General features: G+C 54.1%; 1 protein-coding gene across 4 annotated transcripts in view; it reads left to right on the top strand.

Moving 5' to 3' along the window:
- The window catches only part of CDC42BPB (CDC42 binding protein kinase beta), a 95,034-nt gene that overhangs the window by 62,021 nt on the left and 6,191 nt on the right, over positions 1-26,822 (top strand). For 2 of the 4 annotated variants that reach the window (XR_008705452.1, XM_055556137.1), the window contains exons 10-30: positions 304-470; positions 546-665; positions 1,439-1,572; positions 1,936-2,178; positions 4,192-4,302; positions 5,305-5,549; positions 5,623-5,728; positions 6,103-6,227; positions 6,605-6,710; positions 11,985-12,133; positions 13,394-13,488; positions 15,340-15,419; positions 18,400-18,489; positions 18,767-18,844; positions 20,046-20,151; positions 20,662-20,798; positions 21,321-21,460; positions 22,605-22,686; positions 23,794-24,010; positions 24,124-24,186; positions 25,095-25,691. Coding sequence is in view for 2 of the 4 variants with exons in the window: in XM_055556137.1 (XP_055412112.1) it covers positions 304-470; positions 546-665; positions 1,439-1,572; positions 1,936-2,178; positions 4,192-4,302; positions 5,305-5,549; positions 5,623-5,728; positions 6,103-6,227; positions 6,605-6,710; positions 11,985-12,133; positions 13,394-13,488; positions 15,340-15,419; positions 18,400-18,489; positions 18,767-18,844; positions 20,046-20,151; positions 20,662-20,798; positions 21,321-21,460; positions 22,605-22,686; positions 23,794-24,010; positions 24,124-24,186; positions 25,095-25,691 (3,191 nt within the window). In the remaining 2 variants the exon portion in view is untranslated. The remainder of the gene's footprint in view (positions 1-303; positions 471-545; positions 666-1,438; positions 1,573-1,935; positions 2,179-4,191; positions 4,303-5,304; positions 5,550-5,622; positions 5,729-6,102; positions 6,228-6,604; positions 6,711-11,984; positions 12,134-13,393; positions 13,489-15,339; positions 15,420-18,399; positions 18,490-18,766; positions 18,845-20,045; positions 20,152-20,661; positions 20,799-21,320; positions 21,461-22,604; positions 22,687-23,793; positions 24,011-24,123; positions 24,187-25,094; positions 25,692-26,822) is intronic. The other 2 variants (XR_008705453.1, XM_055556138.1) reach the window with 1 other exon arrangement.

Raw genomic sequence — 26,822 nt, 5'->3', positions numbered from 1 at the left:
GTGGGTTCCTATTGCCTTCTCCAGAATCAACTGTACTTCAATAAAAGAAAGAAAGAGAATTATACTTCCCAGCCCTGCAGAGGTGCTCTGTCTAACCAGCCCTCTCACTGCCCATTGTCACCCAGTGGTTTGGGGTAAGGAAGACTCTTGTCTGGTTTTGGCTCCATAATCAACAGTCTTTTCACAGGTGATTTTGTTTGCCAGTTTGAAAAGGCTTATCTTTTACCTCAGGAAGTTTCTAAACACTAATGAAGTCCCTGTAAAGTCTCCGTGGGTGAGAACACGCTGTCGCTTTATCTGCAGCTGCTTCTCTGACCGGGGCTCTCTGAAGAGCATCCTGCAGTCCAGCACACTGACCAGAGACGAGGGCGTGCAGCGCGACCTGGAGGCCAGCCTGCAGGTGGAGGCCTACGAGAGACGCATCCGGAGGCTGGAGCAGGAGAGGCTGGAGCTGAGCCGGAAGCTGCAGGGTGAGGGGCGGGGCCTCTGCGCGGGGACCACCCCCTACCCCCCACGGCCCGTGCTCACACGCATCTCCTCCCCAGAGTCCACACAGACCGTCCAGTCCCTCCACGGCTCAGCCCGGACCCTGGGCGGAGCAGCCCGGGACAAAGAGATCAAACGGCTGAACGAAGAGATCGACCGTTTGAAGAATAAGATAGCAGGTGAGTGTTCTAAGGTCACCCTGCTTAGTCTCTCTGTTCTCAGATCTTCCTTTCTGCAAAGAACATTCTCGGAGTCCTTTCCATTGGATGGAAAAGCAGGAAAAAAAAGTTAAACTTTAGCAAAGAGTTCTGGTGTTTTGCCAGTTTATTTTAAATGATTTCTCTAACGTGCCTAACTTTAACACTATAGGAACTGATTTGAGCTGTTAGAATCAATGCTTTATATATGATCTCTCAGAGTATTTACATTTTTCCCTGTTACTTCTCCTCTTTGTCACTCTGAGACAGAACAGCCGTAACTCTCTCTTTCTGGAGCTCTCTCCCACGGCTGGGCTTCCTCTTCAATGTTAAAGTGCTAGATCTGGTGTCACCAGAGTCATGTTTTGTGGCTCCCAGTTATCAGAGCTTCCTGAAGACTCAAGGCACCGTTAAGTCCCAGCCCTTAGCCTGACATGTGGGTCGGCGCTACACCTGACTCATCTCAAATCAACCCCGAATCAGTGGCCGTCTCTCTGCTTCCTTCTGGGACCCACCATCCTGATCCGAGAAAAGGCTGCCATTGAGTGCCTTACTCACCGAGACCCTCCCGCACCGCCCAGCTGTGCTCGTCTGTTACACGGGAGCGAGGGCGAGACGGGGCCGCAGGTGCCCCGGGGCTCACGTCCCCAGGGAGAGGGTGTGGACACACGTCAGAGCCAAGTCTGGGGGGTCTGTCAGATGTGTGGCGGCCACGCGTGTGTAAGGGATCCTGGCTTGTTTCCTGTTTCGCTCAGATTCCAGTCGGCTGGAGCGGCAGCTTGAGGACACGGTGACTCTCCGCCAGGAGCACGAGGATTCCGCGCAGCGGCTGAAGGGCCTGGAGAAGCAGTACCGCGTGGTGCGGCAGGAGAAGGAGGACCTCCACAAGGTAGGCGCACCCGTCTGTGGGAAAGTGCATGGCTTCACGGAGTGTGCGGTTGCGTTCTTGGGGACATTGGAGACTTGCAGGCCTTCATCTGCCTCTGTGATGGTGTGATGACACGGGACAGGTCGGGATTCCCGAGCCAGGAAAGCTTGGGTGCCTCGTGGGCTCCCTGGGCCTGGGCGGCCTTCAGGCTGTGCTGGGGCCGACAGAGGGCCTTCCCGGGGAGCTCAGTTTTTGGGGCTGAGGGTGCAGCCTTTCACCAGCATTTGCTGTCATTTCAAACCCTTGACACAGCAACAGGTGATGCTTCTCACCTTCCGGTCCTTGTTAGGCAAATGTAAACAGCCTGTAACTCTTTGTGTTCAGCAATTGATCGAGGCTTCCGAGCGGTTAAAGTCCCAGGCCCGAGAGCTGAAAGACGCCCACCAGCAGCGGAAGCTGGCCCTGCAGGAGTTCTCGGAGCTCAACGAACGCATGGCCGAGCTGCGCTCCCAGAAGCAGAAGGTGTCACGGCAGCTGCGGGACCGAGAGGAGGAGGTGGAGGCGGCCATGCAGAAGATTGACGCGCTGCGGCAGGAGGTCCGCAGGGCCGACAAGGGCCGGAAGGAGGTAGCGTCTCGGGGCGTCGGGCTGTGTTGATGGGTGTCTGAAGGGTCCCAGTAAGGTGGCTTTGAGAGCTCGGGCTGCATCCTGTAAATCACTGGGAAGTAAAATGGATCTTAAATTTCATGTGAAGCCAAGTAAGTTTCTCTGCCAAGTGTTTATCTTGTAGTTCTCAGCCCTTCATACATTTGTGAAATTATTAAAACAGGTCTCTGTAGTAGTAAAATTTTAAAGTAAAGTAGAGGGCTTTGTGCCCCAAAAGTACCATAGAAACATGCTGTGACGTGATGTGGCATGGCTTCCAAGAACTGAAGGCTAGAAGCGGGTGGAGGGCCCATCTCAGCCCAGGGACCGAGACTGACTCTGGGACCCTCGACACTCAGAAGATCACCAAGGCCCCAGGGAGCTTATGTGTATTTGGTTACAGGCCTTAATGTTTAACAACTTAGAAGTTAAAACTGAAAAATGTTCACATAACCACAGACTGATTCAGTTCAGTTCATTTCAGTCGCTCAGTCGTATCTGACTCTGCGACCCCATGGACTGCAGCACACCAGGCTTCCCTGTCCATCACTAACTCCAGGAACTTGCTTAAACTCATGTCCATCGGTGATACCATTCAACCATCTCATCCTCTGTTATCCCCTTCTCCTCCTGCCTTTAATCTTTCCCAGCATCAGGGTCTTTTCCAAGGAGTCAGTACTTCGCATCAGGTGGCCAAAGTATTGGAGTTTCAGCTTCAGCATCAGTCTTTGCAGTGAATGTTCAGGACTGATCTCCTTTAGGACTGACTGGTTGGATCTCCTTGCAGTCCATGGGACTCTCGATAGTCTCCAACACCACAAAAGCATCAATTCTTCAGTGCTCAGCCTTCTTTATGGTCCAGCTCACATCCATACACGACCACTGGAAAAACCACAGCTTTGACTAGACAGACCTTTGTCGGCAAAAGAATGTCTCTGCTTTTTAATATGTTGTCTAGGTTCTTAATAGCTTTTTTTCCAAGGAGCAAGCATCTTTTAACTTCACGGCTGCAGTCACCATCTGCAGTGATTTTTGGAGCCCAAGAAAATAAAAGTCTCTCACTGTTTCCATTGTTTCCCCATCTATTTGCCATGAAGTGATGGGACTGGATGCCATGATCATTTTTGCGCGTTTCTTTAATGTCTGATTTAGTAGAAAGCACCCAGGTTCTCATATGTGTTTCTGTGTTGTCTGTAGTGATAACCTTTGCTGTATAATTTACATGAAGAAAACCTAGCTCCTAAGATAGGGAATTAGAGGAGGAAGGCCTTGCAGATCCTCAAGGGCCTCAGGACCCCACTTTGAGAACTGCTATCCTAGAAGGTTCGATATGTTCTGCTCTTAACAGGCAGCATATTTCCTGCGGCCCTACCTATAAATTTGTTGGGGTTCCCTCAGTACACTGCCGGGAGGGCCTGGAAATACCTGTTCTGTTCATTCATGTTCAGGGCTCTTTGTCCTTTGGCCTCAAGATGGCTGTGCTTTCTTCTTAGACGGTTGGTTGTGCAAGCCCAGGACACTTGTTAATAATAACAGCCAACTACAGCTCTCTTCAGTGAACCCCTGGTTGGGCACAGCCCTTCCGGTTCTGGGGGTAGCCCTGCAGCCAAAGCAGCTGGGCCCGGGGTGCTCAGCTTGAGGCAGGGTCATGGTACACAGACCTCCTTACTCTCTCACGCTGGTGTGTTTGGAATCTCCCCTTTGGACAATGAATCTGTGTTCTGCAGGCATCAGAAATCCTTGTTTTCACAAATTTGTATCTTTTCTTGAAATTTAGTTTCAGTGTATCCATTTAAATTAGAATTTAAGCTAACCAGCCATTCTAGTTAAGTCCCAACGTGTATTTCTCAGCCATTAACTTGGATGGAATCTGAGGGAGCATGAAGAATCAGGAAGCTTTCTGGAGGCTCGGTTCCCTGGGACTGCCTCCCCGGGAGGGCTCCAGCCACGGTGGGCCTGGCACGTGGCGGTAAGCAGTGCTCTCTCCCTCCTCAGCTGGAGGCGCAGCTCGAGGACGCGGTGGCCGAGGCCTCCAAGGAGCGCAAGCTGCGGGAACACAGTGAGAACTTTTCCAAGCAAGTGGAGAGTGAGCTCGAGGCCCTCAAGGTAGCGCTGCGAGTCTCTCCTCACCGAGGGAGCGGGGCAGGCCGTGGTCCTTGGCAGCTGCTGGGTGGGAGTCCCGGGATCCCGACGTGGAAGCTCGTGGGAGCTTTTTGCTTTTCAGAACCAGATCCTTCACTTGACCTCCTAGAACCAGCCCTTGTACACTGACACCTCTTGCTTTCTCTGTGTCTTGGTCTGTGAATTCAGTGCAGGTCATTCTGGAAGGGCTCCTCACAGCCCATGTCCTGCTGGTCGTCCACAGGGGGCTGAGGTGGGGTTGGGCTGTAGGAGCTCCCTGTTAGCTGAGAGCCCTCAGATACGGGCCTCCACTTTCTGAGCTTGTCTCCTCATCTGTGCGATGGAGACAGCAGTCTCCTCCCTCTCATAGCTGGCCCTTCACCTAGACTTGGTGCCGTGACTGCGTCTCCCGGTCCCTCTCTTCACCTCTGTAGTCTGCCCTCTCCAGGCAGCATGTCACTCCAGAGTCAGAGCCTGTCAAGCCTCTACTGGCCGCTGATGGCTTCCCGCGGTCTCGAATAACCCCGACCCCACCCTCCAGCCTCCCCGACGCCCTCCTGTTCTCCAGCCTCGTGCAGCTCGCCCCCCACCCCGCTCTCCTCACCCCCTCACCCCCACGACCCTCCTAGCCTGGCAGCTCAGTGCCCACATCACCACCCGTGACAGCAGAAACCCTGTGTGACCCTGTCAGCAGGAGGTGCCTGACTCAGGGCCCTCCAGAGAATCCTCTGGCATGAATGAACAGACCACACGAGACCTTGAGGGCCACTCACGTCTGAGTGTGAGCAGGGCCTCGGGGTCCCAGGCAAATCTGGACTCACCCTTTCCAGGGCAGAACCCCCCACCCCCGCAAAGCCTGCCCTGCAGCTGTGGGAAGGATCGGTGCACGCCATCTGGAGCCCTTATTGTGTCTGCCGTGGGCGGGGTGAGGCGGGGCCCTCGAGGAGGATGCAGAGATTTCTGATCTGTCCCAACCTTTGTCCTCAGATGAAGCAGGGGGGCCGTGGGCCAGGTGCCGCCCTAGAACATCAGCAGGAGATTTCCAAGATAAAATCTGAGCTCGAGAAGAAAGTCCTGTTTTATGAAGAGGAACTGGTGAGACGTGAGGCCTCCCACGTGCTGGAGGTGAAGAACGTGAAGAAGGAGGTGCACGACTCCGAAAGCCAGCAGCTGGCCCTGCAGAAAGAGGTGATGGTGCTGAAGGACAAGCTGGAGAAGTCCAGGCGAGAGCGGTGAGTGCGCGCGGGGGCAGGGCCGGGGGCGCGCCGGCGGCCGGGGACCCTGACGCCTGTCCTGCGTCCTCAGGCACAGCGAGATGGAGGAGGCCGTGGGCACCATCAGGGATAAGTACGAGCGGGAGAGGGCGATGCTGTTCGAGGAGAACAAGAAGCTGACTGCCGAGAACGAGAAGGTGATCGAAGGGCTGAGTGTCACTCTGTGGAAGCTGCCATTCTTTTCACTCTTGAGTCTTAGAAGTTGAGGTTTTAAGTAACTTAATTTCTAAATGATGGAATATGTTTGGTCTTCAAAGTGGGATGTCTTCATTTAGTTACAAGCTGCTGATTACCTGTAACCACTAGCTCTGATCACTTTGACACTCACATTTCTATTGAAGCAGGGCTTAAGTTACATATGGCCAGGAACCCCACGTTGGAAGTTAGGTTGGCAAACCCTCATAAAGGTGAATGAAAATGTGAAGACCTTTCGAAAGAGCCTGCAGTTTTGCGGTGCTGACATCATGTGTAAACGAGTAACGAGTCATGTGTCCCGACTGTTTCCCACTAGCTCTGCTCCTTTGTGGACAAGCTCACGGCTCAGAATAGGCAGCTGGAGGATGAGCTGCAGGATCTGGCAGCCAAGAAGGAGTCGGTCGCCCACTGGGAGGCCCAGATTGCGGAAATCATCCAGTGGTACGTGCCCGCGGGCCTGGTCACAGTTCCCCAGCCACTGCCCCTGCCTCCACACCTCACGCTGCTCCTCTGCGGGCTCGGTACCCAGTTCACCTCATCTCCCCCAAATCGGTAACGTCCGGGGGCAGCAGTTCGGTCCAGTGACCGTGACGTGGGACTGCAAGTGGGAGACAGCACCCACATGGCCCACGGTGTGGGTCCGGCTGGCCCCGCATGTGGCGATGGAGCAGGGCTTCCGGGAGCCCAGAGAGTGAGCTGGGACTGTCCTGACCAGGGGTCAGCGGTCATGGTGCCTGGGTGGCGAGGTGCTGAGCCTCCGTGTCTTGAGGAGGGACAGCAGGCAGTGCTCGCTCACAGGACGGCCCTTTCCCCTCTAGGGTCAGCGACGAGAAGGACGCCCGGGGTTACCTCCAGGCCCTGGCGTCTAAGATGACCGAAGAGCTCGAGACGCTGCGGAGCTCCAGTCTGGGGTCGAGGACGCTGGTGGGTCTGGGTCTGGAAGCCGCGTCTGTGTTGCTTTGTGACTGTCAGTGGCTCTACCTTAGTGTGAGTTCAGTGATGTCAGAGGCTCCTGTGAGAGGCCTGCGTCTTTTTTCTAATTTAGGAATTGATGGCTGTGTGGGGTCTCCTGTGGAGCACGGGCTGCGAGCACACGGGCTTCAGCAGTGGTGGTGCGCAGGCGTAGCCGCTCTGCGGCAGGTGGGGTCTTCCCAGACCGGGGCTCAAAGCCATATCCCCTGCATCGGCAGGCAGCTTCGTTACCGCCTGCAGCCAGCGCCTTGTCAGTTGTCAGGGGATCACAGATTGCTTCCCCACCATTCATTTGTCTAGCAAATCCCTGTTGAGTTAGCAGGCTTAAGTTAGCACGGGACTCCGCCATTGTACCGAGAAGGCAATGGCACCCCACTCCAGTACTCTTGCCTGGCAAATCCCATGGACAGAGGAGCCTGGTGGGCTACAGTCCATGGGGTCGCTAGGAGTCGGACACCACTAAGCGACTTCACTTTCACGCATTGGAGAAGGAAATGGCAACCCACTCCAGTGTTCTTGCCTGGAGAATCCCAGGGACGGGGGAGCCTGGTGGGCTGCCGTCTATGGGGTCGCACAGAGTCGGACACGACTGAAGCGACTTAGCAGCAGCAGCCGCCCTTGTAGAGGGTGCTTCGTCAGTGTGATGATCCGTTGTCTGGTGACCCGTGTGACTCTGTGAGCCCGGAGCGCGGCCAGCGCCAGGCTGGTGGTGCTGGTCCCTCTCTCCTCTGTCCCCCTTGTTAAACATGCGCGTGTGAGAATCGCAGCGTAAGAGTGCAGGGAAAGAGGAACAACTTCATTAGAATTCCAGCTAGAATTAAACTTCGTGGACCCACAGTTTTATTCCATGTTCTGGTTTGAGGCGGGGGCCGGGGAGACTGAGCTGCCTGTCCCAGCACACAGAACCCGCAGCACACCCGGCCCGTAGACCCAGAACCTCGGGAGTCCCTCCCAGACGGGTTCCAGCGCATCCTCACATCTCACTCTTCTCATGCTTCCATCATCAAAACACAATACTTTGGAAAATATTGACGGTTCATGATCTTATTGAAGGAAAAAAACAGCTGTGTTCTTTGTGATTGGAAACATTTTCGTATTTACATTTATAAACACCGATTAGAACAAGCAGTTTATGTTTCTCATTTCTACTTTTTTCTTCCCATCATGTTTACAAATTCAGTTCAGTTCAGTCGCTCAGTCGTGTCTGACTCTTTGCGACCCCATGAATCGCAGCACACCAGGCCTCCCTGTCCATCACCAACTCCCGGAGTTCACCCAAACTCATGTCCATCGAGTCGGTGATGCCATCCAGCCATCTCATCCTCTGTCGTCCCCTTCTCCTCCTGCCCCCAATCCCTCCCAGCATCAGGGTCTTTTCCAATGAGTCAGCTCTTCGCATGAGGTGGCCAAAGTACTGGAGTTTCAGCTTTAGCATCATTCCTTCCAATGAACACCCAGGACTGATCTCCTTTAGGATGGACTGGTTGGACCTCCTTGCAGTCCAAGGGGCTCTCAAGAGTCTTCTCCAACACCACAGTTCAAAAGCATCAATTCTTTGACGCTCAGCTTTCTTTATAGTCCAACTCTGACATCCATACATGACTATTGGAAAAACCATAGCCTTGACTAGACGGACCTTTGTTGGCAAAGTAATGTTTCTGCTTTTTAATATGCTGTCTAGGTTGGTCATAACTCTCCTTCAGAGGAGTAAGCGTCTTTTAATTTCGTGGCTACAGTCACCATCTGCAGTGATTTTGGAGCCCAGAAAAATAAAGTCTGACACTGTTTCCACTGTTTCCCCATCTATTTCCCATGAAGTGATGGACCAGATGCCATGATCTTCGTTTTCTGAGTGTTGAGCTTTAAGTCAACTTTTTCACTCTCCTCTTTCACTTTCATTAAGAGGCTCTTTAGTTCTTTGCTTTCTGCCATAAGGGTGGTGTCATCTGCTTATCTGAGGTTATTGACATTTCTCCCCGCAATCTTAATTCCAGCTTGTGCTTCATCCAACCCAGCATTTCTCATGATGTACTCTGCATATAAGTTAAATAAGCAGAGTGACAATATACAGCCTTGACGTACTCCTTTTCCTATTTGGAACCAGTCTGTTGTTCCATATCCAGTTCTAACTGTTTGTTCCTGACCTGAATACAGGTTTCTCAAGAGGCAGGTCAGGTGGTCTGGTATTCCCATCTTCTTCAGAATTTTCCACAGTTTATTGTGATCCACACAGTCAAAGGCTTTGGCGTAGTCAAGAAAGCAGAAATAGATGTTTTTCTGGAACTCTCTTGCTTTCTCTATGATCCAGCGGATGTTGGCAATTTGATCTCTGGTTCCTCTGCCTTTTCTAAAACCGGCTTGAACATCTAGAAGTTCACAGTTCACGTATTGCTGAAGCCTGGCTTGGAGAATTTTGAGCATTACTTTACTAGCGTGTGAGATGAGTGCAATTCTGCGGTAGTTGGAACATTCTTTGGCATTGCCTTTCTTTGGGGTTGGAATGAAAACTGACCTTTTCCGGTCCCATGGCCACTGCTGAGTTTTCCAAATTTGCTGGCATATTGAGTGCAGCACTTTCATAGCATCATCTTTTAGGATTTGAAATAGCGCAAATGGAATTCCATTACCTCCACTAGCGTTGTTTGTAGTGATGCTTTCTAAGGCCCACTTGACTTCACATTCCAGGATGTCTGGCTCTAGGTGAGTGATCACACCATCGTGATTATCGAGGTCGTGAAGCTCTTTTTTGTACAGTTCTGCTGTGTATTCCTGCCACCTCTTCTTAACGTCTTCTGTTAAGGTCCATACCATTTCTGTCCTTTACTGAGCCCACCTTTGCATGAAATGTTCCCTTGCTGTCTCTGATTTTTTTGAAGAGATCTCTAGTCTTTCCCATTCTATTGTTGCCCTCTATTTCTTTGCACTGATCACTGAGGAAGGCTTTCTTATCTCTCCTTGCTATTCTTTGAAACTCTGCATTCAGATGCTTTTATCTTTCCTTTTCTCCATTGTTTATTCGCTTCTCTTCTTTTCACAGCTATTTGTAAGGCCCCCCCAGACAGCCGTTTTGCTTTTTTGCATTTCTTTTTCTTGAGGATGGTCTGGATCCCTGTCTCCTGTACAATGTCATGAAACTCCATCCATAGTTCATCAGGCACTCTATCTATCAGATCTAGGCCCTTAAATCTATTTCCCACTTCCACTGTATAATCGTAAGGGATTTGATTTAGGTCATACCTGAATGGTCTAGTGGTTTTCCCTACTTTCTTCAATTTAAGTCTGAATTCGGCAATAAGGAGTTCATGGTCTGAGCCACAGTGAGCTCCCAGTCTTGTTTTGGCTGACTATATAGAGCTTCTCCATCTTTGGCTGCAAAGAATATAATCAATCTTTCAGTGTTGACCATCTGGTGATGTCCATGTGTAGAGTCTTCTCTTGTGTTGTTGGAAGAGGGTGTTTGTTATGACCAGTGCATTTTCTTGGCAGAACTCTATGAGCCTTTGCCCTGCTTCTTTCTGTACTGCAAGGCCAAACTTGCTTGTTATTCCAGGTGTTTCTTGACTTCCTACTTTTGCATTCCAGTCCCCTATAATGAAGAGGACATCTTTTTTGGGTGTTAGTTCTAAAAGGTCTTGTAGGTCTTCATAGAACCGTTCATCTTCAGCTTCTTCAGCGTTACTGGTCGGGGCATAGCGTTGGATTACTGTGATATTGAATGGTTTGCCTTGGAAACGAACAGAGATCATTCTGTCGTTTTTGAGATTACATCCAAGTACTGCATTTCGGACTCTCTTGTTGACTATGATGCCTACTGCATTTCTTCTGAGGGATTCCTGCCCGCAGTAGTAGATATGATGGTCATCTGAGTTAAATTCACCCATTCCAGTCCATTTTATTTCACTGATTCCTAAAATGTCTGCATTCACTCTTGCCGTCTCCTGTTTAACCACTTCCAATTTGCCTTGATTCATGGACCTGACATTCCAGGTTCCTATGCAGTATTGCTCTTTACAGCATCAGACCTTGCTTCAGTCACCAGTCACATCCACAACTGAGTGTTGTTTTTGCTTTGGCTCCGTCTTTTCATTCTTACTGGAGTTATTTCTCCACTGATCTCCAGTAGCATTTTGGGCACCTGCTGACCTGGGGAGTTCATCTTTCAGTGTCCCATCTTTTTGCCTTTTCATACTGTTCATGGGGTTCTCAAGGCAAGAATACTGAAGTGGTTTGCCATTCCCTTCCCCAGTGGACCACATTTTGTCAGAACCCTCCACCATGACCTGTCTGTCTTGGGTGGCCCTGCACGGCATGGCTCATAGTTTCATTGAGTTAGACAAGACTGGTCCATGTGATCAGATTGGTTAGTTCTCTGTGATTGTGGTTTCTGCCTGTCTGCCCTCGGATGCCCTCTCAGCGCCCTACCATATTACTGGAGTTTCTGTGACCTTGGACGTGGGGTATCTCCTCTCGGCCGCTCGCTGCTCCAGCGCCGCGCAGCTCGCCGCTCCATCCTTGGAAGTGTGTTACCTACTTCCTCCTGGGTCTGGTCACCTGAGCCTCTCTGTGGCTGGTCCCTCCGTCGCCAGTAGGTGGCGCCCCATGTGCTCCCCACACCCCCGTCTCCTCTTTACTCCTACGGAGGAAATATGAAAAATTCTTAACTGTTTTCAGTGAAAACGTAAATAAAAGCCTACCAAGACAGTCTCTCCAGATTTCTCTTATACTCTTGAAAGTCAGTGAAATACATCTGGAGTCTCAATAAGAAAGAAGCTGTCCTCAGCTGGTTTATTTCACTGTAGCTTCATCCTTCAGTTCATCCCATCGCGCTTCCTTTCTCTTATTATTTCAGTCTTTTAATGATGTAATTACTAAGATGATAACAGGGCACGATGTTTCAAGAGGTAGAAAAATAAGAATAACTCTGATCCTAGAATATAGCTTAAATTGGTAAAAGAGTGTACTGGGACCATGTAGAGAAATTACCCTATCAGCTCAGTTTTATTTTTAAGAAAGTAAATTGTATTCTTTAGAAGATCTCTAAGAAAGAACTTACAAAATACCAAAACTAAAATTGGGTCCCATGGAATTTAATAACATCCGAGAGTTAATATTTAAATATAATAAAGTCTTAAGATTCAAAGAAGATAAATTACCTGTTAGCATTAATGTTGTTAAAGGAGTGAGTTGGTTCAGAATGTGTTTTAACATCTGAAACCACCTCTGCAGGACCCGCTCTGGAAAGTTCGCCGCAGTCAGAAGCTGGACATGTCTGCACGGCTGGAACTGCAGTCGGCCCTGGAGGCGGAGATCCGGGCCAAGCAGCTCGTGCAGGAGGAGCTGAGGAAGGTCAAGGACATGAACCTCTCCTTTGAAAGGTGCCTGCCAACCCGGGGCTGTTGGGACGAGCAGAGTGCTGTTCCTGGCGCTCGGTGCTCAGGCCTGGGGCACGGATAAGCATGTGCAGGGTTTTCAGGACAGAATGAGCGTGTGTGAGTCTGCAGTTTTGAAGCATCTGTGTCTCTTTCTGAGTGTGAACAGGGTGCTTGCCGCCCTGAGCTGGGTGACAGGACCCACATATCCATGGACACCTCTCTGGCCTTCCTGTCCACCTCTTCAGCTTAGCGTTTTTTTCTTTAAAAGCTAAAATCAACACACTAAAATATTCAGAATTTTTCCCCACCTTCAAGCAGTCATAGAAAACACTGTTTGACAAGGCAGTGAGTTCAGCAGACGTTTGATGAGAGCCTGCCGTCTGTGGGTTCTGTTCTGTTCCCTCAGGATCTGTAATGAGCTGCAGCCTTAAGAAAGCTGGGCCGACCTGCCTGCGGTGGACCTGTCCACGTGGTTGGCCAAGCCCTGACACGTCTTCATGAGGGGGGGACCTGGAAGTGATGGTGTCACTGACAGGAAATCGTGTCAGTTTGGGGCTGAAAAACTGATGGTGGTAACAGCTGCTGTTTAAATATACTGCCTCTGCTTGGAGCTGCTGTGAGACCGTCACTGTGAAAGCACATGACCCTTCCAGCATCCCTGTGAGGCGAGCGCGTGTACACCCCCCGCCTCACAGAGCGGGGTGAGGGGCGGGCGGTGACCGGTTCCCCTGGCGTCACCATGATCACCACGGGGCTCTGAGCGAGGCTTGCTGCCTGCCTCCCCGCCCGGGGTCCGCTGGGCCCGGTGCTGGCCCGTCCTCGCCGCTCTGGGAGCAGAGGCCCCGCTGCGCGTGCAGTGGTGTGGGTCTTCGGCGCGGCCCGCTGTCGCGCTCATTCCAGGGAAGACGCCTGGGGCCTGACAGCTGAGTGACTGAGCCATGCGTCCTCAGAGGCGGGGCCATCGGGGACTCCATTAGGGCCTCATGAGATACACTTTGTAAACTGTGACTTTTTAAGTGACGCTCATGTATGATCCATGACGCAGTGAGCAGCAGCTGATGCTGAGAGTGGGCTTGAGTGTCTGTCAAGTGGGTCTGGGTGCTTTCCCAGACACCTGGGAGAAGCAACCCCCGCAACACACACACACACCCCCACACACACACACACATACCCTTCCTACCAACCTACCTACTTCAACGCTCTGAACCAGCACAGAGATGACCTGAGCTCAGGGCACTTAAAGCCTTTTATTTTGTATTTTAGCAAACTAAAGGATTCTGAAGCCAAAAATAGAGAACTACTAGAAGAAATGGAAATTTTGAAGAAGAAGATGGAAGAAAAGTTTAGAGCAGATACTGGTAAATTAGTATCATAAGCTTCTGAATTGTTTACATATAAACCTTTTTTAATGAAATGGTTTTATTTTAGATTTAATTTCTTTTAATTTTAATGGTTTTTAGTTCTATAAGGAAAGCGCTTGCCCTAATCCCAAAGCCCAAATTCTGAAATAGGGTTTGTCCAAAGACGCCTTCCCAAAAAGGCGGCCACAGTTTTCGGTGTGTCCTTCCCTTTGTTCTACCTTGAAAATATAAAGCCGGTGCCTGTGTCTGTGTCATTAGGCCTCACAGAGGCCTGGCCTGCCCTGACCTGTGATCGGGTGAGGCCACGACCCTTGGCTGGCGGCCCGGGTCCTTCGTGCAGCCAGCTCGGCACAGCACCCGCTGGGAGTCCTGCTGCTCCGGTCCCCTGTGGCGGGGCGTGCCGCGTGCGTGCAACATTTGCTGCAGGGCTGCTGGTGGAGGGGGAGCGTGCGCACACTCAGGCCCAGCCGCGCCGGCTCTGGGCTCTGCTCCTGTGCTGTGGGTTTGTGTCCCCGGCACAGGGCAGGCGGGGGTCCCTGCCCTGCAGCCTCGCCCACCAGGGGTGACCTCGCTTGGAGCGGGTGAGAAGTGGCACCACGTTCACAGTTCTTACAAGCAAGGTTGCGCATCTTTTCACGTGTTTGAGGGCAGTTTGTACCTCACTCTGTGGTTTATAGATTGGTATTTTCTACCCATTTGTATAAGTTCAGACTGTGGCTTTTTCTTAATTCTTAGAAGCTGTTTATATGTTGAGGGCTAGAGTCTTTTGTTTGACAAAAGTTGCAAATAATCTTCCTAGTTTGTCTTTTTGTCTTTTTACTTGGCTTATTTTTTTTTATTTTATCTATCCTTGGCTGTGCTGGGTCTTTGTTGCTGCAGAAGCCCCTGCGGTGGGCTTCTCGTCGCTGTGGCCTCTCTCACGGCAGAGCACGGGCTCCAGGGCATGTGGCCTTCCCTTGCTGCGGTCCCTGGGCTCTAGAGACAGAGCTCAGTAGTCGTGGGGCACAGACTTACCTGCCCCTCGGCCAGTGGGGTCTTCCCGGATCAGGGGTCACACCCGTGCGTCTTGCGTCTGCAGGCAGTTTACCACTGAGCCACCAGGGAAGCCCGATTTTTTTTTTTTTTTTTTTTTGCCAAGCATTACATGTTTTTTTTATTACCGTTTTCATTTTGTTTTGCTATTTTAATTTTTATGTGTCAGATTTGTTAGTTTTTTTCCCTATTTTAAGTCATAGGGAAATATTCCCCAAGTCCCCAGTTGTTCAAGTAATTCACCCATGTTTTCTTCAGATACTTCTGTGACTTCATTTTTAAACTTTGGATTACTGACCCATCGGGAAGTGACTGTGACATACAGCTTGAGGAGGACCCGTTCTGTCTTTTGTTCCGAGACTTGTTAGCTGTTTGATGCCAGTCATTAAACAGTTCCTCTCGATGCTGACTTCAGATGTCAGCCTCACCATAGATGAGATGAGTTGCTATGGGGGCTGAGGGCTGTTTTTGGGTTTCTACCTTGTTCATTGTCCACAGGCAGGACCCATGCTTCTAATTAGAACATGTGCTTCAGTGAATCTGCGTCAGTATTTGGTAGGTCTCCTCCCCTACCACCCCCTAATTTTTAGAGGGGTGGTAGGTAGTCTTCCTACCACCTTTTTGCCAGGTAGTCTTCCTTGGTTACTCCAGATGTCCAGCTCTGGGGCAAGTTTAATGGTATTTTTACTGTAATCGCATCAGATTTGTCAGTTCACTTACAGAGAATTGCTATCTTGATGATACTGATTCTTCCCATAAAGCTTAAGAAACAGTCTTAAATTTTATACCTTGACAAGTCTCGTTTTATTCTTACAGGACTCAAACTTCCAGATTTTCAGGATTCTATTTTTGAGTATTTCAACACTGCACCTCTTGCACATGATCTGACATTTAGAGTAAGTATTTTTTTAAGTGACAAATGAATTTATGATAAATTAGAAGTATTAATAGTTTAATTTGGTTTGGCTACCTGTGACCACAAACATACCAGTAAGTTAACATGTGACAGTTTGAGACAGTTAAGGTACGTGAAGTGCACCCAGAGAAGTGTTCCCACTTCCTCAAATCACATGGGGTGAAGGAAGTGCTTGGCACCTTCAGGAAAGAGACCCCCGCCAGCCTCTGCCTGGGCAGTGAGTGTTTCAGACAGTTTTTAAAACACACATTCTCCCCGGGCAGCCGGTCACGTTACCCCTTCAGGGGCTTCTGTGCAGACTCGCCGATGGGTGGGGTGGCTGGTATGGAAGAACAGCCCGGCTGCGGGCCCCCTGTTGAGGTCCTGGTGGTGCAGCTCAGTGCCTCCGCTCGGGGTGACCACGCCAGAGGCAGCCAGAGCCCCTGGGACACAGAAAGCAGCTCCTGGGAGCAGCTGGGCCCGTCCTCCTCGGCCGCTGAGGCTCTTCACGGCACCCCTTGGAGGCGGGGCAGTCGGTCCTTCTTCCGCCAAACTGCAGGGTGGACCCTTCCTGGCCACCCCTGAGACACGCCGGCAGGTCTCACTAACGGGCCCCCTGATGTGTTTGTCGTTGCTTTTGTTTCCTTTTTACCAGAACACTGTACACCTGCAGGAAGCGGAAAGCAGCACGGTGAACACACACGTGCCTCTCGCCTGGCGTTCTGCCCCTTGCTCTCTCCCTCTCTCTGTACACACGGAGCTTTCTGAGTGTGAGGTGCAGCATTGTGACCCGCAGACACTAAGCTGTCCGGTGCTTCTTTGCTGAGGTCACTGAGCACAGGGCCACCCCCCTGTGCCCAGGAGCCAGCACCTCTCTGGTCTCCTTCCATCTGGAGTCGCGCCCCCCCCACCCCCATTTATAACCTGATATTTTTGTAGTGTCCAAACCGGTTGTCTTGTAGATTATCCTCCACTCTTCCTCTTGATTAGACATGGGTTGGAAGTTTTGATGTGAACTCTATACCGGAGATGGTGTGTTCTTCCTGTGAGTGGAGGCTACTTGGCTCAGCACTGGGGATGCTAAGCTTCTTGGCCCTGAGGTGGAGGTGGTGTCTGCGGACCTACCCCAGAGGGACTCAGGAGGCACCAGTGGTCATCTGTGGGTTAGCGGACCACCATGATCCTAGCCTAGACCAGTTGTTACAAAACCAAAGCAGATCTGTGTTGCTCTCAGCATTCTGGGCACCCACCTATTTACATGAACCTGTCAAGAGGGGTTTTTATCGAATGTGTGATGCCGCCTTTTCCCTTAAGTCCTCAGTTTTTAAGAAGCAAATACATGTAACTGTTTACGCTGGTGGCTCTTCCAGACACAGGCTGCTGGTCAGCCCCGTGCCTCCTCCCAGCGCTGCAGGGCCACAGACTCCCAAGAGGCTGAGACTCAGGTCATGGCCAGGATGGGGTGGCTTTTCTCTAGAGCTCATGGACGGCAGCAGGCCATGGGCCAGGTGGCCTCTAGCGCGTCCCTCCTGTCACAGGGGGTGGCCAGAGGGGCAGGCTGCGCGTGATCCGAGACCCCGTCCCCTGTAGCCAGCACTCCTGCCGTTTTTCACGTTTAGTTTTCGTCCCTCGCTACCCCGTGACTTAAGTAGGAAGAACAGTTACTGATGAAAAACTGCTTGGTCAGAGTCGGGTGTGTTAGGAGGGTTTGCAGACCTGAGAATCTTCTGATAGAAGCTCCTGATCTGCCTTCCCCGTGCGAAGCTGTGCTTTACACTAAAATGCTGGCCACAGCACTGAATCAGTAGATTTTCCTGGAGGTTTATATCAGGTGGGATTGCTGGTTTTCGTTCTTCCCGTCTGTCACAAGCAAGGGCTCCATCTCCTCCCGCATGTCCTCTCTGCCAGCCTCTTGGGAAGAAGTCAGTCACCGCCAGCGTGGGGCCTGCGCTCATCGCCTCCGAGTGCGGACCCCTCCCCATCCCGTCTACACCCTTTCGGTTAATTGTCCGGCCAAATGAAACTAGCAGGGCTGTTCCTTGGCTGCAGTTAAATTACGAAATGTTCTTTTGCCCTTCGTTTCTCTAAAAATGCATTTATCTAAAAACTCATTTATATACCTCATTTATGGGGGAAAGTTGCTTATATCTGTGGCTAATGGATCTGGCCTTTCCCTTACGAGTGTGCTCACTGGATTTACATATCGCAGTTCATAGTCATGCGTGTGTCTCTGTGTGCACCCTGCCTTCCCTGTGAATTTGGCTCCTTAGGCAGCAGCCTGGTTAATTTGAGCCAGTGGAAAGTGTTTCTCTGATGTGGTTCGATGGGATTTCAGTGTGGAACTACCTGCCCAGCTACCCTGGGTCACCTGTAGACAACACTACGTAAATTGTGTGTGTTCGTAAAACACAGTTGCTGGTGACAGGGGAATGTTTGAGTCGGGAGCACTCCTGAGGTCGTCTGTAGGTGGTTTTAGAATGCGGCTCTAGCTTCAGCTTGTAAAAGTAATTTGAGAGTCTTGGATTCTTAGAACCAAGCATTGCTTCCCTGTGTCATGGAACTTAAAGGGAAATTCCTCCTTCTGGTCATAGGTCCACAGCCCTTTTCAATGTTAGAATTTATTCTCGGTCCCAGAAATGAGGTTCTGGAGCATGTGGCCACTTGAGCTTAGGGCTCCCGGGTGTAGAGTGAGTCACGGCCTGCGAGCTCAGAGGGCGGGCGGACCAGGCTGCGGTTGGAGGGTGAGGCCTCGGCGGTAACCCTCCCTCACAGTCGCCCCCACCCCAGGACGCTGAGGGCAGTGGTCTCGGGAAGGCAAGACAGTTGTGAGTGAGGTGGGGTCCGTGGTGGGACTGAGTCTGGGCTGGGACCCCAGGTCCCGAGTGAAATGCACTTTTTAAATGAAGAACGTGCAGTTAGCCTCTGACTTCCGCAGGATGAGTTCCCTTATCCCCACAGTGTTTCTCTGCCTTTGTTTTCAGACCAGCTCCACTAGTGAGCAAGAAACACAAGCTCCAAAGCCAGAGGCGTCCTTAGCGGTCTCTGTGGCCACGGGCGCAGAGCAGCCGGAGGTGAGCATCGCCCCGTCGACCCCTAAGAGCCGGGCTCTGACCCCTCCCCATGTCTGTGCGCCTCGCGGACCCTCACAGGCACTGCCCTGGCAGCTTGTCCCTCTGAGGCAGCCTCGTTTGAGAATTCCCGTTGGGGCCTCAGCCTGCTGAGGGCGGCTCCACGGCTGTCCCGACAGCACAGTGGATTGAGACTGCAGAACGGTTCCTGCTAATCAGTGCTGCCGAGTGAGGCGTGCGCTGAGCTGGACGCTGCTCACCTGTCCCCGCTTGTCCCCAGGACGTGGCCCGGGCCCCTCAGAGGCTGCCCGCCGTACCGCTGCCCACCGCACAGACCCTCGCTCTGGCGGGACCAAAGGTAGGGCTGCTTGCTCTTCCCTGGGGGGCAGGCGGGTTTCTTGGTTTTAGGTGACTTTGTGTAAACAAGCCGAACTTAATATTTTCGTTTACAGAGTAATGTTTTGTTCTGTGTAGTGTGTTGAGTCATAAAGTGTCAGGACCCTGTGTTTTCTTAATTAAACCAGTGACACATGAATGTATTTTAATTGGAAAATTTCAGAGTCTGGTCTCCCTGGTCCTCTTCCCTCTCTCCCCAGACCATGTCTCCTTCCCTGGTAGTGTGCCGCTCTCCGTTAAGTGTCTGTTAAGTCCCTGCTTCACATGTATTCCCATGTATCTGGTTGCACTTGGAGCCCTAGAGAAGCATGTGGTTTTGGGGAGGCAATTTTCCCCCCACGTAAATGGAAAGCTGCTGAACGTGCCGCTTCCTAACTTGTCGTGCTCGTCAGTGTATCTTGGAGAGCTGAGCCCGACTTTGAGGGTGTGATGAGGCCCTAGGTTCCCAGCTGAGCAGACATCTGGCCTCACGTGCTGGGTGCTTTTCTTCTTTAACTTAGGCATGGCCTCTCTTAAGGCTGAAGCTGCAGACAGCCGTGCCTGCTAGAGACAGGGGGCTTGGTTTCATTTGAGTCTAGCCAACAGCCAGGCTTTGGGCTTGCGGCTCTCAGGGAGGCAGAGAGCAGACCGGGCTCTGGGTTTTGTGCTGGTCGAGCCCTCATTCTGACGAACGGCTCAACATCTTCTGGGCCCTGAAGGGCGCGGATCCCTGCTCTTTGCTGCCTTGAGCTTCACCAGCGCTGAGGTTCTCATTCCATTGTCCATGGCGTCCCCGTCTGGTCTCCCAGTGAGGAGTGTTGGGTTTTTACAGACTCTTCCTGGGAGGAATGAGCTGCTGTGGGGGGCTGTGCACCCCAAAATGTGGCCCAGGTCAGCCCTGGAGCCCCTGCTCGCGCCAGTGTGTTTTCAGTGGTGTCTCTGCGGCGCCCCGGCCCGCCAGCCTCACCGGCGTGGGCAGAGAGGGTGCTCGCTGTGGGAGGCGCATGTGGGCTCGTTCTCTGGGTCAGCCTCTCCGTGGATGGCACCCCTGGGAGCCGTGTACCTCATGGCGAAAGCACGCGATTCAGCCTCTCGAGGTCGCGCCCCGGAGGTTGAAACGTTTGCTCACGAGCAGGTGGCCCCATCCCCACCTCCCTGTCTCACCCTCGACGTCCTTCCTGCAGCCAAAGGCACACCAGCTGAGCATCAAGTCCTTCTCCAGCCCCACACAATGCAGCCACTGCACCTCCCTGATGGTGGGGCTGATCCGCCAGGGCTACGCCTGCGACGGTGAGTGCGCCTGCCCGCCGCGAGGGCCCGGGGTTGGGGCGTGGTGAAGGCCTGGAGCCCGGGGTGGCCCAACCGGGAGGGGGCCCCGGAGGCTCCTCTGCTGGCTGAGCCGGGCACAGCCAAGGTTGAAGTCCTGCTGCAGCGGACAGCGCGCTGCTCCGGGGTGGCCAGGGCACCTCTCATCCTTGTTTGCTGTAAAGTTAACATCCACGTCTGTTTTCCAAAGTAAGGGAAAGCAGAGTAAAAAGAGCTTTAAAGTATTTCACTACCAAGTCGTCTGGAGAAGTACCGCCGTGTGGCCTGTTCTTCCGGGTCTGTCATTACTAGCATTTCACGCCTCCGAGTCGTGTGCCTGCCCTGTGCCAGGGCCAATGAGTGTGCAGAGAAGTTAATCGACACCCGTGTCCCTGAGTGTCTGTGGGAACTGTCCCTTCTGGGGGCGCCACGCGTCCCCCGTGACACCCCCCTGCTGTGGGGTGCGAGTCTCACGGCACCTCCCCGCTTTTGCAGTGTGCTCGTTTGCCTGCCATGCGTCCTGCAGAGACCGCGCCCCCCAGGTGTGCCCCGTCCCCCCCGAGCAGTCCAAGCGGCCTCTAGGTGTGGACGTGCAGAGAGGCATAGGGACAGCCTACAAGGGCTACGTGAAGGTAGGATGTGACCCGCAGCCGTGCTCAGGCGGGCGGCCAGCCTGCTGCCCACAGCCAAGTCCGGCTGCACTGGAAATCCATCCCTTTGCCCATGTGCCGGTTCCGGGTGCCCTGTCCTCCTGGGTCCTTTGGACCCCGCAGAAACACTCATCCAAGGCCTCTTGTCCCACCCCCTGGACTGATGGGCTTTAAGCCCAGTGCCATCTGAAGGTGCTGTGCCGGGCCCAGCACTCCATGACACGCCACGTGTCACAGCACGCCACGTCTGCTCTGAGCACGCCCATGCACTGAGCCACCCACCTTGTCTCCTGCAACCCCTTTGGTGATGGGGGGCTCCTCCCCAGCAGCGTTGCGAGCTTTCCTGGGCCCAGACGCAGCTCTGCTCCTAGCCTCGGCTGGCCAAGCAGCAGCGGGGGAGGACCCTGGCACGGCAGCCGCCTCAGAGAAGTCTCCCGGGCCTGCCTTTGCACTGCCTGCGGCCGGCGCCCTGGCCCTGGGGAACACGGTCACTTTGATCTGCAGATCCCCAAACCAACCGGGGTGAAGAAGGGGTGGCAGCGAGCCTTCGCGGTGGTCTGTGACTGCAGGCTCTTCCTGTACGACCTGCCCGAGGGCAAGTCCGCCCAGCCCGGTGTCCTGGCCAGCCAAGTCCTGGACCTCAGGTCAGTGTGTGTGGCCCGCCCTCGTCCTGGGCCTGTCGCCTGACCTGCATGTCTTACGGCGGGGGTTCACTGCTTGGTCGTCTTTAACCTTGTTCCTTCCTTCACATCCTTATTCGTTGTGCCACTCTGAAACGGGCCCGCTAGAAACCTTCCCACTGTGGATGTTTTTGCCCTGGAAGATTTGCCAAGTAGGCATCTAATGAGAAAATGATGCACAGATAGAATACAGAGAGAATACAGCCCAGGCAGTGCGCAGCCGGGGCGGCCTGTCTGCTCTGCCTCTGGGAGCCCTGACTCCCTGTGGCTGCCGCGCCCGCTCAGAGGCACCTCTCGTAACCCCCTCGTGCCTCCTCAGCTCCCTCCTGCCATCAGCACAGGAAAGCACGGAGCCCCCCATTAACACCTCACTCCCTGGAATGGGCAGAATAGCAGCACTCTGAGGCCTGGGGCTGTGGGAAGACTAAGCCAGTTAAGAAACAGGGCGAGCTTAGCTTGGAGCCTGGGGTTGCAGCTGCCACGGCAGCCACATCCCCCACGTGGAGAGCCTGCCCCAGCCACCTGCCCCAGCCACCTGCTCTGCCACCTGCCCTGCAGCTGCCTCTGCAGCATCGGTACCTGGGGGCCCGTGGGGCAGGGGTGACTGGGGGCACCTGCGGTTTGGAAACGTCCCCAGGTGGTCCTGCCCATCCCCCCTACACGCACGCACATGCATGTGCACACACACACATAGGTGTGCCCAGCCCAGCCGTGCTGAGGATGCACTGGGCGTCCCGGGCGTCTGCTGCTCACAGCCCAGGGTCGAGAGTGGCTGGGACTCCCTGGCTGCCACAGCAGACTTCATTCCCCTGTTTACGGCCAAGCAGAGGACACAGCAGAGATGTGGTGTGTGCCTGCCGTGCGGCCTGGCACAGCCAGAGCAGTGTGGCTCGGGGAGGGGTTAAGTGCCCGACGCCCCCCACCATCGAAACATGTGCGCGAGGCTCACCCTTCGTAGGTTGGCTTTGTCAGTACCAGTGTTTCCTATCCGGGTGGAGGCAGGGGGCCGCCACTGTGTTCTGGAAAGTTTTCCCAGAGGTGTCCTCTCTCATCGTGGTCCCATGGGTGGAGGACAGGCCCTGTGTTCTGAACGTGTTATTTCTTACAGAGATGAAGAGTTCTCTGTGAGCTCCGTCCTGGCTTCAGACGTCATACATGCCTCACGCCGAGATATTCCATGTATATTCAGGGTACGTTTTTTCCTGGTTTTTCAACATGTTTCATTAATCATTAAAGAAGTGCATGTGGCTAAAATGAAAGGGTTGTTACTGAGCATTTCCTAGTGTGGTAGCAAGGGGCCTGCGTGAAGGGACCTCCTGTTTCTCTAGACTGTGGGCCTCTCGGCTCATCCAGCCACCAGCCCCCCAGTGCCAGGCCTTCCAGCTCCATCCTCATCTGCAGTCTGTCCTGGCCCCTCCGTCCAGGGTACTGGACGCTGAAGCTGCCTCACGGGTTGGCTGTAGGGAAACGGGCCCTTCAGCCTCCCTCCCGGGACTCGCTGGCCATTGACCCGAGCAAAGCAGGAAAGAAATCGGTAGATGCTGCTGTCAGCAGCCTTGTTGGCGGAGGGGGGGCGCACCCTGCTGGGCTGGTGGTGGTGCTGTGGCTTCAGGAAGCTTCCAGAAGACTGAGTTCCCCCTCCACTGGGAATTTTCACAGCTGCAGTAAAATCTGGTTGACCACAAAACCAAGACCACGGGTCATTTTCTGTTAAATCGCGTCTCTATTCAGAACCTGCCTCTGTATGTCGTACAGAGAGTTGCCATCGCTGTGGCCAGATGATTCTGTAGCAGCAAGGGTCGCTTGCGGTGCCTGGGGTTTGGGGAGCCCCCAGGGAAGTGGGTGTGCGAGAGTGCCTTGTCCGTGGATGTTGTTTTATGTTGTTTTTCCCCTTTCTTTTTGTCTGTTTTCTTGGCTTTGGCTGCACTGTACAGCTTTTGGGATCTCAGTTTCCTGACCTAGGGTTGAACCTGGGCCCTTGGCAGTGAGAGTGTGGCATCCTGACCACTGGACTGCCAGGGAACTCCTACTCTAGCTGGACGCATTCTGAGAGTGGGTTTCCTGGCTGTGACAAGAGCAGTTAGAAAGAACAGTTAGCTGGTTTTGGTGAGAGTGGAGTGCCCTGCACTCAGAGGTCAGGCTGCTCACGGCCCCTGCGGGCGGCTGCACCGGGATCCCGGTGGCCCCCAGAGGGAACGCTCCAGGCAGCGGCCTCGTGCTCGCCCCTCTAGGCTGCCTGGCACTGGCTCCGTGTGCCGTTGTCTTATGACTCGTTTGTCTTGTTTTCTGTCCTGAAGGTGACGGCCTCTCTCTTAGGTGCCCCTTCTAAGACCAGCTCGCTGCTCATCCTGACGGAGAACGAAAACGAGAAGCGGAAGTGGGTGGGGATCTTGGAGGGCCTGCAGGCCATCCTCCAGAAGAACCGCCTGCAGAGCCAGGCAGTGCACGTGCCCCAGGAGGCCTACGACAGCTCGCTGCCCCTCATCAAGGCCGTGCTCACGGCCGCCATCCTGGGTGCGTGTCCCGCGCTGCGGTGCCCACGCAGGGGGCCAGGGCGGGTGGGCAGCATGGGGACTCGTAGTTACTCCGGAGATAGAGGATCGTGACTTCCTTTGCGTCGTCCACAGACGGGGACCGGATCGCCATTGGCCTCGAGGAAGGGCTCTACGTCATAGAGGTGACCCGGGATGGTGAGTGTGTGGCACTTGGGCCGTCCGTTCTGTGCCGCAGGCAGGGGTCAGTGGTGGGGACGCGTGGGCATTAAGGTGGGTTCCCTGGATGGCAGAGTTCAGTCTCCGCATCAGAGAGCTTCACAGAGGAGATCAGCCAGCGGCTGAGGAGAGGAACAGGCCACAAATGAGACCGATGGTGGACAGCTGTCTGGCGCTTGTCCGCCTGCCCCAGCGCCCGCCTGGTCCAGTGAGATGCCGAGAGCAGTCTCGAGAGTCCTCCTGGGAAGGACGGGGCAAGGGGAGACGGGTCCTTAATTCCCGGGCACACCAAGGCCTTATCAGACAAAACGCTCCTTCCTTCGCTTCACGTTTTGACTTTTCATTCCTCCCAGAAGAAAAAGCAGGAGTATCCCCAAGTCTGCCCGGGCCTGGCTCCAGGGATCTCCCTGGTGAACAGGGGGCTTCCCTGAGAGGGCAGTGGCCCCTTCCCCGGGAGCCTGGGGTCTCAGCACTCCAGCCCCAGGGAAGAGAGGGGAGCGTGTGTGGCTCTGGGGTGGTGGCTGCTCTTGCAGAGCTGTTCCCCATCAGGATCCAGACCCAGGGCTCTGACTCAAACCCCAGTGGAGGTCCTGACCCGGGGAGGGTGTCGAGGGTCCTGGGTTGGTCTGGGGCCCTCAGGAATAGGTGGCTGCATCCTGTGAGTATATCTAAGGGTCCAATGAAGCTGGTGACAGCCCTTTGTTTTCCAGATGCAGGGTCTTGGGTTCAGGGATGAGGGGTATCCAGGGTGCACCCTCAGGGCCTCCCTGCACTCAGCACCTCCCAGCCAGGGGTACAAGAAAGACGAGACAGCAGGGCGTGAACCGGGAGGGCTTCCGGGGGGCGTCTGCAGAACCCTGGCCTCACGCTCCCGCCCCGTCCCACAGTGATCGTCCGTGTGGCTGACTACAAGAAGGTGTACCAGATCGAGCTCGCCCCCAAAGAGAGAGTCGCTGTCCTCCTCTGCGGCCGGAACCACCACGTCCACCTCTGTCCATGGTCCTCCTTCGATGGGGCAGAGAGCAACATGGACATCAAGCTTCCGGAGACAAAAGGCTGCCAGCTCATAGCGACCGGGACGCTGAAGAAGAGCGGCCCCACCTGCCTGTTTGTGGCAGTGAAGCGGCTGGTCCTTTGCTATGAGATCCAGAGAACTAAGCCTTTGCACAGGAAGCTCAGCGAGCTTGTGGCCCCTGGCAATGTGCAGTGGATGGCCGCGGTCAAGGACAGGCTCTGTGTTGGCTACCCTTCCGGGTTCTCTCTGTTGAGCACCCAGGGAGATGGGCAGGCTCTAAACCTGGTAAATCCCAATGACCCCTCGCTTACGTTCCTCTCACAACAGTCTTTTGATGCCCTTTGTGCTGTGGAGCTCAAAAGTGAGGAGTACCTGCTTTGCTTCAGCCACATGGGACTGTACGTGGACCCACAAGGTCGGAGGTCACGCGCTCAGGAGCTCATGTGGCCTGCGGCGCCCATTGCCTGTAGTATGTATATGTTTTCTGTTGCCATACCCCGTCGCCGCTGCTGCCCCGCCGGTCAGCACGTGTCCTCTCTGCCTTGGTCTGTCCTCCTGCCCCTCAGCCGAGTGCTCAGGGTGGGCGGCAGGAGAGGCGGACTCCCCAGCTTGCTGCGGAGGACAGGGTGGGCCCGGGGCCATTCCCTGGCCGGTCAGCTGGGCTTGCCCACCCCTCCCTCGGGGGGCCCTCAGCCGAGGAGCCGAGCAGCCGGCTGGCCTCGCCAGGGGAAAGCAAGGCGGATGGGAGAAGGATCTGCGTTGTTTCACTTTTTAAAAGACATTCTTGGTGACGTGTAAACTTTACACAGTCATGACAACAAGCTAAAGGTTTCCTTGGGCAGAAAGTACATGGCCCTGACCTCTGGGTCGGGGTCCTCTCAGGACAGACGCCATGCTGCGGGCAGGAACCACTTTGGGTGGTCAACCGAGCGTCCGTCTGCCAGGATGATGGCGCCAGCCACTGGAGTCTGTGCTCCACGCCCTGCTGGCCTGCCGTCTGCTCTCATGTCAAAAAGCCTGACCTCAGATCCCACCCACTCAATACAGGGCGTAGCAGGTGGTCTGCGTGGTCACTCGCGGGTCACACATCTACTTCAAGCTGGCAGGGTAGGAGGGGGTGTTCTGTTTTTCCCTGATTCCCTAAAGGTACCTCTTGGGTCTGCCTTGTCGCTGGCCTCACCAAACTGGCAGAACACCTACGGGCACTGGGACCAGGAGCCAGGGCCCGAGGGGACCTGGCTCTTTCTCGGCCTTGCTCGCCCTTGGCCGGGGCCCAGGCACGATGCGGGCAGCTGTGGCCTCAGCATCTCCCCTCCTGGTCTCCCCCGCCGTGCCCCCTTGTCCTTGTGGGCGGCCAGTGCAAGAATGGGCTCGCGGCCACCTGGTAACTCCAGCAGGATACAGGTCGCTGGGAGCCGCGCACTCTGATCTTGGCCGTGAGGTTGCTGCATTCTCTTCCGAGTCCAGCCCCCTCTCCTCCTCTGTGCTCGGTTCATCTCTGTGCACGGTACAGACACCAGCCAGGTCTAGAGCTACAGGACTCATTCAGGAGCTCTCAGGGTGAAGACCTAGCCCTGCTTCCTGCTCATCGCGAGCCCCA

Source organism: Bubalus kerabau, chromosome 19, assembly GCF_029407905.1.
Source record: "Bubalus kerabau isolate K-KA32 ecotype Philippines breed swamp buffalo chromosome 19, PCC_UOA_SB_1v2, whole genome shotgun sequence".
Taxonomy (NCBI): domain Eukaryota; kingdom Metazoa; phylum Chordata; class Mammalia; order Artiodactyla; family Bovidae; genus Bubalus; species Bubalus kerabau.
This window is presented reverse-complemented; position numbering and strand designations above follow the sequence as displayed.